At 45.4% G+C, this 11,075-nt stretch overlaps 1 protein-coding gene across 2 annotated transcripts in view; it reads left to right on the top strand.

Annotated features, from left to right (window-relative positions):
- Positions 1-741: 741 nt before the first annotated feature.
- LOC147604992 (tubulin alpha-6 chain) overlaps positions 742-11,075 on the top strand; it is a 56,812-nt gene continuing 46,478 nt past the window's right edge. The window contains exons 1-2 of one of the 2 annotated variants that reach the window (XM_086794083.1): positions 742-973; positions 1,943-2,193. In XM_086794083.1, the coding sequence (XP_086650209.1) occupies positions 769-973; positions 1,943-2,193 (456 nt within the window). In that variant the 5' untranslated portion in view covers positions 742-768. The remainder of the gene's footprint in view (positions 974-1,942; positions 2,194-11,075) is intronic. The other variant, XM_086794082.1, reaches the window with a different exon arrangement.

The raw sequence follows: 11,075 nt of genomic DNA, 5'->3' as shown, positions 1-11,075 counted from the left end.
GTGATAGTGAAAGATAATTTTATATAGGTTGAAAGTGAAAGAGAATTATATAAAGTACAACGCTATATAAGGAGGAGGGGGCAGGTGCATGGGTGATAGGGGGTTCATAAAGGGGGCGGAGTTTGCTGCTATGTGGATATAGTTGAGGAGGGGGCACCTTAACCTTGATGGGTACATATTCAACTAAGGTATCAATGCCCAAGATAGCAAATGGGTGGAAGTGAAAGATAATTTATAAATAGGTTGAAAGTAAAAGAGAATCTCTATCTCTATATATATTATATAAAGGAAGAGTTTCACAAAGTGGCCACTTGGAGGTTTGAGGAGAGGTAGGTTCCTATTACTTTAGGACTAGGAATTTGGAAAATATCAAACTGAGAATTATATATGTGCGAAGCACGGGTCAGCCCACTATTATATATTCTATAAAGGAAGAGTTTCACAAACCTGCCACGTGGCAAGAATTTGGAGGTTCGAGGAGAGGTAGGCTCTTATTACTCTAGAAATTTAAAAAATATCAAGCTAGGAATTATATATGTGCGAAGCACGGGTGAGCCCACTACAATGCTACATGAGGAGGAGGGGGCGGGTGCATGGGTGAGCATTGGGGTAAGAGCGGGGGGACAGAGTTTGATGCTGTAGAGGACCTTGATCCAGGGGCACCTTAACATTAATGGGTATTAATGCCCAAAGATAAAAGTGAAAGATAATTTTATATAAGTTGAAAGTGAAAATAATTATATAAATAAGATATGCTGTCGGCGAGTTATGGGATTCAAAGGATCACCTTGGAGTTGTTTAGACATGCTTCACCATACCCTTGCCAGTTCGTCCTTGCTCCAGCACAAGCCTGTTCCTATAGTTCTCTCCACTCTGACGACCAGCCCCCTCCTCAATTCTCGTGGGATTGCAACGAGGCGGACATGGAAACAGCGCTTGATTCTCATGCAGAGCGCTTCGCCCGACAAGCCAGGTCTCTTCTTTTCTCAACTAGTGTTGAAATGCTTTCAAGTGGTTTCATCGTTTTGCGTTGGTATCATGCGACGGTTAACGCATGGTTATCTCCTAAGAGTTGATTCTCTGTATGAGCTTCTGCATCTATTCTACCATGTATGAATAACAGGCAAAAAATTTACCATGCATGCTGGAATGCCGAACCATGTATGAATAGGGGAATTTTGCCATGTATGATGGAATGATGAACTATGTATGGATAGGGAAAAGCCCGTCAGGAGTTTGCGGCTTCTGGCTTTCGAAGTCCTTTTCCCTTTGTGAAGAGTTTGGGAAGCTGATGTTGCATAGAATCAGGGCTGCGGGCAGTGGTTGGTGTGATCTTGCCTTGAAAACGATGTGATTCTGCCAGTTGTACCTCAGGGGCAACCCAGAACCTTGATGGTGTAGGGAAAGGCCACCCTGAGGCCTTCCCCTAGAGGAGAGCCCACTGGGACCCCCTCTCCTCCAGGGAAATGCCAACCAGTTGGCCTTTCCTGGCTGTCGTGGCCGCCTGGAGGGAATGAAAGTGACTCCCTGAGATTTCCTGCAATGCCAACTCAGTGAAGAGAATGAAGATGGTGACAACCAGCACAGCCACACCAGCTTGCAGAATGGATTCCGTAAAAAACTGGAATTCTTCCAAAAACATGCTTCCTAATCCAATGCTCCAGATCAATCCTCTCAAGACCGGCGGGAACATTTGTGTATGCATATAGCGAACCCATTCTTGGCAACCTTCCTTAATAGATGGAGCTCTTGAGTGGTTTATGTCAAACCTCTGCTTGAATTATATATGATCTTTCTTAGTAGATGGAGCTCTTGAATAATTTGTGTCAATCGTAAAGGTTTTTGTATTCCCTCACAAAAAATGTTGCACATACACATTCCACATGCATGGCATCGTGAGTGTGGACTTAGCCAGTTTGCCTGTTTTGATGACACTATGCAGGGGAGGAACCTCCAGAGACACTTTTTATGAGAGAGCTCAAACGCAGAGGATTGTCACCTACCTCGAACGATGGTGAAAGCAGGTCTGGTTCAGAGACAAATACGAAAGTAGATGAGAATGAAGGTGGTTCAAGCTCAAGAGGAGCTCAAGCTAGGAGTTCTATACCAAAAGGGACATCAGGGTTGCTTGATGAGAAAAGTCAAGTAGATCAAAGGCAACAATCAATGGCCTTAAATAGTGAGGGCCTTGAGGTGATTAGCAGCCCATTACTTTTATATGCCCAAAATAACTGAAAGTGATAGTGCGCTGAATCCTGCTACATGTGGTAATTTGAATTTTGCATCATGAATGTATCTCATTAATGCACAGCTAAAGACTTAATGCAGGTCATTTGTATGAAGCTTGAAAACCATCATGATAACATGACGAGGCATAAAAGATAGACTGTAGTCTGATCAAACTGCATTTCTTTCCTTCAAAAACTTTGAAACAACAAAATAGCCTAGGCATGTGTAACCTATACTATTAGAATACACAGTGTTTTGTTTTATTGTTTCATCTCTCTGTTAGCACTTCCCTGATCTTGCTTGGTGGTTCAATAGTGTTTGCCCTCTTGACTCACTGTCTTGTTTGCAGTTCGTCCCTTGCTTGTTCTCCATTATCACTTTCCACGCACAGAGAGTCATGTCTTTGGATTTTTCTTCAAGATAGGTTTGAAACTTAAATTTTGTTGTCACATGCATTAGGCTTCAGATGGGGGTGTATCATGACTATTAAGGCCATGCACAGGGCAGTTGTAGGGATAGAGAGACCATTGTGAGCCCTCAGTTATGAAGAGACAAGGTCATTGAGTGATTGAAGAGGATTAGGATTTCAACAGGGTTAAATTAGGTGCACACTGGTGTGGTGAAGGGTTAACCAGTGTCGATGTAGGATATCCAAGTTGAGGTCGATGTCGAGGCACGAGATCTTTGATGCTGAGCACACCATGGGAATGACCCACAAGTATCTCTCACCGGGCTAGTGCTAAATCTAATATCCAAATCCAATTTATATGTCCGAGTTCTCCATGTCTATGCTCCATGTCCAAGCTCTATGTTCCATGTCCAAGCTCTATGCCCAAGTTTTCCATGTCCAAGCTCTATGTTCATGTCCAAGCTTCATGCCCAAGCTATATGTCCAAGTTCTCCATGTTTATGTCCAAGCTTCATGCCCAAGCTATATGTCCAAGTTCTCCATGTCCAAGCTCTATGTCCAAGTTTCATGTCCAAATCCAAGAAACACTCGCTCATCCCATGAGTAATCTCCACAACTCCTATAGCCTTGTCCATGAAGAAAACCATGGAAAAGCTCTTTCTCGCAAGAAAACTGATATAAAACCTGTTTTAATGGTTTTTGGGCGATAAAAACCTCCAAGAAGTAAATTTTAGGGTTTTTGAAACTTTCTGTCCGTATGGTTGCACGGATCCGAACAGTCGTACGGAAAGATGATGACGTGGCACTGCAGTTGATGGAGGCGCTCTGAATGGGGCAGCGATGAAAAACTCCGTGATTTGGTTCTGATGAAGAAGATGATCTCCACGCTTCAACGAAGATGGCAACGCGATGAAGAGATTCTTCTTCAACTTGATGCTCAAGAGAGACTCAGGCTTCTTTTATACTTGGGGAAGCCTTGCTTTTTGCCAAAAAGTGATGCTTTTGCTTTGCTTTTGCCTTTTACTTTGCTTTTGTTCTTTTTAATAGTAAAATATTACTCAACTTTAGTCAAAAGTTCTTGTTTTGCTTTTCTAGCTTCAAGGCCCTGCATTTTGGCCTTGGAGCTGCTTTTAAAAAAAACGGCTTTTAGCTTTTTGATCTAGCTTAGTCTCCTCTTTCCAATGGTCCCCTTGGCTCGCGGTCAACCTTGTTTGACTTTTTACTTTCTTGCTTTTTTGACCAAGAATGGTGCTTTTTGTTAATCAAACCTTATGGACCCTATCTCCATGTCTTCTTCCACCTGTCTGGTCATGGGTTTCATCATGTGAAATACGGACCGCAAGTGTTCTTAGTACTTCCATATGTCCCTAGTATATCCATATGTTCCTGGTATATTCAGATGTCCTTGGTACATGCATATGTTTGAAGGTACATCAAGTACATCCATATGTTTCAAGGTACATTAAGTACATTAAGTACATCCATATGTTTCAAGGTACATCAAGTACATCCATATGTTTCGAGGCACTAGCTCCATCTAGGGAGCTTGTCCATCTGGTCTTTCCCCATATCTGTGGTGTCATCTGCCCATCTGGTAACATCTCAATGCCTTTTCTTTATTAACCAATAGCTTTGTTCTTGATGGTACCTCTTCATGGTCTGTCACGTGTTAGATAAAATAAATGCATACTCACCTTTAGCAAAAACTAGACACAAGGTAGTCAACAAACAAGTATGCATCATTCGCGTCTATTGGGTACTGCAGGTACTAGCCAGGTAGTCTGGAGCCTAGGAGACTATCACATGCCATAAATTCAAGCATTGTCCACACATCAAAAACAACACACAAAAGTCAAAGGAATTCAAACATACATCAGTATGCAGTGAAGAAGTAACGATCCTCCTGTTCATGGATTGTCACATCGTGAAATTTTTGTCCGAGTTGCGGCCATGCATGCAGATTTCACATTGTGAAGTTTTCGTCCGAGTTGCGGAGGAGGTAGGAAAGTGCCAACTCCCTTGGCTTCTTGCCCACTTCTCGTGCCATGGACTCAAAAGTCATGTCTACCATTGCATCGGCTTTCCTTGCTTCAATGGCACTTTGCACATGGGGATCTTCATGCAAAAATTTCAGCTCTTGCTCTTGTGCCTGCAAAAGCTTTCTTGTATGCTCCAATTCAGCCCTCATTGCATCAGGCTCTTCTTCTTGCATAACTGTCTTTCCACGAGACAGTTGTCCCCTCGAATCACTATCATTCACTCTCTCAAGGGGCCTGTGCCTTCCCTGTAAAGCATCAGAACCACGCGAGGCACTTGATGGGCCCCTCGAATTAGGCACTTACAAAGGGTTGCCTTGGCTGTCCATTGTGTTAAGTGTGCTAGAAGCGGGGTGTCCAATACACAGGTTTGTTTCCCCACTAAGAAGAGGGAAATAACCTGGCTCTGATACCAATGAAACCGATCCCGTCAAGTGGGAATAGACTCCGTTGGACACCCACACGCGTAATAGCACAACTTAAATATCACAATATAAATGGACAACTCAATAACAACTGAAAACTGAAATGAAATGAAATGACGATCAATGGACACCAGCACTGGGGCCGGAACGGGCCGACCCCCCCCTCAATATATGATATATTATTGGGAGTATTTAAGTGATACAATGCTCCATGGGTTCAATGAACCAGATGATGTCCATCTACAACTGAGATGAATACAGTTACCAAACAAAAGACTTGAAGTAGACGTTCGAGGGAGAGCGATCCACTTGAAGAAGTCTAATCTCTACGGTCCTGCCTTCACTGGAATCCGCAGAGAGCGCCCCACTGGTGTTCCAGGACCACGCACAAACAGGCGCTTCTGTACTAACGCCTGGCTCTCCCGATCTCGGCACCCATGGACCGTGGTTCTCCAGAAGCTTGGACTACCCGGCACCGAACGGGTGTTAGCAGCAGAGAGTATCCCTTATAAGATTTACATCAAAGACCTTTGCTTAAATCTCAATCCACTTACCTTGCAAAATAATGGATATGGCCTTCAGAAGTAGTAGGCACCCACGTATGAAAGGAGAAGTCTCTATTACTGCTGTTGCTGCCAGCCTGCAGGTGAGCGAGTCGCCTGTAGCTCGCTAGTGGAAGAACAAATATCAGAGGCGCCTAAGTGCAGCTGCATAGGGGCTAGAGAAGGACACCTGGGCACAGCCGCCTGTTGGCAAGAGGGGAGTCCTGTGCGCAGCCGCCTGCTAGGTGGAGAGGGTGGCGTCTGGGCATAGCCGCTTGCTGGGTGGAAAGGGTGGCGTCTGGGCGCAGCCACCTGTTGGCCAGAGAGGAGCGAGGTCTGGGCGCAGTCGCCTGTTGGGTGGAAAGGGTGGCGTCTGGGCGGCGCAGCTACCTGCTGGCTAGAGAGGGGCGAGGTCTGTGCGCAGCCGCCTGCTGGGTGGAAAGGGTGGCGTCTGGGCGCAGCCGCCTACTGGCCAGAGAGGAGTGAGGTCCTGCACACGGTCACCTGCAACGTGCAGGGCAAGAAGACAGCCGATTGCAGGGCAAGATGAAGAGGTTGCCTGCACAGTCGAATACCGATAGCTGGATGAAGCAGTCGCCTATATGTAAGCGTTGGAGAGCGCACACGTCCAACAGCTGGTCGGCCTACCTTGCTTGCATGGAGGCGGCCAGTTCCAAAGGTTCCAAGGTGGGGGGTGGGTAGGTGGCCATGCACCCACCCCCACACACATGAGGGGTTCCCTTTCCCACCATGACCCAAATGTGGGTGCCCACTCTTCTAAAAGTACCATGAAATATTGGGAAGGGTGCCCACTCATTAATGAGTGTGAAACTGCAACCTTATAAAAAACAAAGGTTAAAAAGAATGCTAAGAAATAAACAAATGCAATACACTTACCACCTGTTCACACGCAATAAAACTCCTCAGAAGACAGAGCAAACTTCACGACTCACTGGCAGGCGTCCCTGCTCAGTAAGTGGCACGTCAAACAGGCAAACACAAGAATACAAGTCGTGCGAAAACAGTTCCAAACATGCAAAACATGAATGCATGTGCAAACAGTATCATGGACATATCTCCCGTTCATGAAACAAGTACTAAACATTTTTGTCGGGCACAATGATGGCATGATAGAAAACATAAATCCCGGTCTTCCTATGGAGTAACAGTCCCATAGGTAAGACAAAGATCCAGGCACGAGCCTCCCTATGGAGTGACAATCCCATAGGCAAAACACGGCACAAATACTGGCTCTTCCATGGCGTGACAATCCCATGGATAGAACACAGTCCAGGTCATACACGGGTGGCACCGGTCTGGTTCCCGTCCATACGACACCATCTTGCTAACACACGGGTGGCACCAGTCTGGCTCCCATCCATGTTATGCAAAAATACTGGCCCCTTCACATGAGACACCAGCCTGGCCTCAAGTGAACGAGACACAAATCTGGAGATGGACCAAATGGTCGGCCAATTGGTGACATCCTCCCGGGCTTCTAAAGAGTTGTCCTCAACTGAAAAGCCTCAAGATATGCTTACAACTCTAGCCAATTCCGAATGGTTTCTATCTTTGCAGGATCCATTGTTACTCCATCCTTGGATACAAGGTGACTCAAATAATGTATTTCTGAAAGAAAGAACTCACGTTTCTTGGCATTAATGAAAAGTTTATGCTTCCGCAACTCTTCGAACACTGTGACCAAATGAGTTCTATGTTCCTGCTCATTCTTGGAGAAAACCAAGATGTCATCAAAGAATACACCTGTGAATTTGCGATGGGGTCGGAATATCGTATTCATCATACGATTAAATGTGGCGGGAGCATTGGTGAGACCAAAAGGCATCACCAAAAATTCATATAATCCAAAAGCTGTCTTGAATGCAGTTTTGTGGACATCTTGTGGCACCACTCGTATTTGGTGATAACCACTCTTCAAATCAAGACGGCTGAAACAAGCCGAGCCATCAAGCTTATCCAAAATGTCATCAATACGGGGGATTGGGAATCTATTCTTGATGGTGAGCTTATTTAATGCTCTATAATCCACACACATGCGGAATGACCCGTCTTTCTTTTGAACAAGAAGCACAGGAGAGCAATAAGGTAAGGAACTTGGTTGAACCAAACCTTTCTCTAAAAGCTCATTTACCTGCTTTCTTGTTGTGCGGCACTCACACGGTATGCGGGCTTGTTAGGTGGAGAATTGCGTGGCACAAGATCTATGCGATGTTCCTCGGGCCTTTGGGGAGGTAATTCACCTGGCAATGCATCAGTAAAACAATCGTTGAATGCATGAAGAAAATTCAGCCTATCGTGAGTCAAAGCATCCACATTTTGATGACTTGGTACAATGCTATCACGAACAAAAACCAAGCACGCAGAAAGACTCTTTTTCATTGCTTTATTAATCTGGATGCGAGATACAAGTGGGATGGAATCCCCTTCCTTGCCGGCATCAATGATATGCATGCGGCTTCTATGCATAAAAGAAATCATGTTTGTCTTGTACTCTTTGCGGGGCTCAAGCCTATGATGCCATGGCTTGCCAAGCAATACATCACATTCATTAAGTGGTGCAACTAAGAAATGCTCATGATCAAGGTAACCCTGGATATGTATGTGTAACTTCCCTATTAGTGGGGTAACCTGCACCTCTTTACCAACAAAGGCAGCTTCTGCTTCAATTTGAGGTTCCATGTTCTCAACCTCAATACCCAAGGCAGCTGCCATCTGAATAGAGATGAAGTTATGCATGATCATCAAACATAAATAAGGCGGGCTGATTCTTGATTTGACCCCATGCTTTGCATACCATCCGCTCTTTTGCATCATGTTTTGTGTTTCCCTGCACATCGGGAACTACATGCACATTAGCCTTGGTTTGCTTGTCCTCATGCTTTGGTTTGCGGTCAGGGCATTGTCTAAACATGTGCTCTTTGCTGCCACAAGAAAAACATTTCCCCTCCTTGGCATATTGCTCCCTTTGCTCGGGGGTCAAACCAAATTTGTTCTTCTTTGGGCCATGATCTTTAGATGTGGTATTTTCAGCTTTACCTCCCTTCTGGATCTCCCGGAAGCTCTTTTTAGGTGGCTATCCACCTTTTTGTAGATTTGGGACAGCCTTATCTTTGCCCTTTGAACCCCCTTGATCTTGCTTAATTTTGACCACCAATTGCTCCGTAGCAAGAGCAGAGGCTATAAGCTGGTGCAATTCAATGCTTGAACGATAAGCTGGTGAGTGAGACTTCCTCTTTCTTTCATCCTCAGTGATTTGCATAAAAGGAGTTACCTCAAGCAACACTTTCCAAAACTTATTGACATACTGTTGCACACTTTCATTATCTCTTTGCTCAAGTCTATCCCACTTTTGGGTAAGAGTTTGCTCCGCATTAGGTGGCAAGAACTGGGCATAAAATCTGTCCTTAAACTCTTTCCAAGTGCAAATGGGGTCTTTGGTGATCTTTTCAGTGATCCACCAATGAGCAGCGGTCCCCCTCAAGAACATGCTAGCATGGCGTACTTTAGACTTCTCAGTGAAGTCCTCATCACTAAAGGCAATATCAAACTGTGCCACAAATGCTAACACCTTGGAAGCATCATGCTCTCCATGAAAAACATCAAAGTTAACGGACTTGTCACCTGCTTAAAATTCCTTGAGCTTTCTGGGATGAGGCTCATGGTCCTCTCTTTTTCTTTTCCCCTTATCCAACGGGGCAGCCCTATCTGCATGGGCTCCATGGGCTATCATGGAAGTTTCATGAAGCACGGTGGCATGTGCTCCACGAACGTGAGAATCAGATGCATGTAACCTTCCTGCATAAGGCAATGTCTCTCCATCATTTGAAGAAGATGGTAACTGTAGAAAGCCATCCTCCATCATCTGAAGAAGATCGTCTCTGTAGAAAGTTACTAGTGGCAGACCTGTCACCCCCTCCATGGGATACATGCCTTGAATACATGTGACCATCATGCCCTCCATGAGCACTAGTATACATATACCTGTCACCCTTTGTGCCTTGTGGAGAAGATGCATGACGAGAGGTGGCTGTCACCTCTTCCCTTTGCATAAATGACCTCAACCTTTGAGATGCGGGATCTCCACGCTTCAAGCAAGGTGGATTTCTGAATTTCAGCTCTCCATCTTCCCCCTCTTTGATGTCACCTTTGCGGAGGAGGTAGGAAAGTGCCAACTCCCTTGGCTTCTTGCCCGCTTCTCGTGCCATGGACTCAAAAGTCATGTCTACCATTGCATAGGCTTTCCTTGCTTCAATGGCACTTTGCACATGGGGATCTTCATGCAAAAATTTCAGCTCTTGCTCTTGTGCTTGCAAAAGCTTTCTTGTATGCTCCAATTCAGCCCTCATTGCATCAGGCTCTTCTTCTTGCATAACTGTCTTTCCACGAGACAGTTGTCCCCTCGAATCACTATCATTCACTCTCTCAAGGGGCTTGTGCCTTCCCTGTAAAGCATCAGAACCACGCGAGGCACTTGATGGGCCCCTCGAATTAGGCACTTACAAAGGGTTGCCTTGGCTGTCCATTGTGTTAAGTGTGCTAGAAGCGGGGTGTCCAATACACAGGTTTGTTTCCCCACTAAGAAGAGGGAAATAACCTGGCTCTGATACCAATGAAACCGATCCCGTCAAGTGGGAATAGACTCCGTTGGACACCCACACGCGTAATAGCACAACTTAAATATCACAATATAAATGGACAACTCAATAACAACAGAAAACTGAAATGAAATGAAATGATGATCAATGGACACCAGCACTGGGGCCGGAACAGGCCGACCTCCCCCTCAATATATGATATATTATTGGGAGTATTTAAGTGATACAATGCTCCATGGGTTCAATGAACCAGATGATGTCCATGTACAACTGAGATGAATACAGTTACCAAACAAAAGACTTGAAGTAGACGTTCGAAGGAGAGCGATCCACTTGAAGAAGTCTAATCTCTACGGTCCCGTGCCTTCACTGGAATCCGCAGAGAGCGCCCCACTGGTGTTCCAGGACCACGCACAAACAGGCGCTTCTGTACTAACGCCTGGCTCTCCCGATCTCGGCACCCATGGACCGTGGTTCTCCAGAAGCTTGGACTACCCGGCACCGAACGGGTGTTAGCAGCAAAGAGTATCCCTTATAAGATTTACATCAAAGACCTTTGCTTAAATCTCAATCCACTTACCTTGCAAAATAATGGATATGGCCTTCAGTAGTAGGCACCCATGTATGAAAGGAGAAGTCTCTATTACTGCTGTTGCTGCCAGCCTGCAGGTGAGCGAGTCACCTGTAGCTCGCTAGTGGAAGAACAAATATCAGAGGCGCCTAAGTGCAACTGCATAGGGGCTAGAGAAGGACACCTGGGCACAGCCGCCTGCTGGCAAGAGAGGGGAGTCTTGTGCGCAGCCGCTTGTTAGGTGGAG

The sequence above is a fragment of the Cibotium barometz genome, chromosome 60 (assembly GCF_041138505.1).
Source record: "Cibotium barometz isolate CiBa-2024 chromosome 60, ASM4113850v1, whole genome shotgun sequence".
Taxonomy (NCBI): Eukaryota; Viridiplantae; Streptophyta; class Polypodiopsida; order Cyatheales; family Cibotiaceae; genus Cibotium; species Cibotium barometz.
This window is presented reverse-complemented; position numbering and strand designations above follow the sequence as displayed.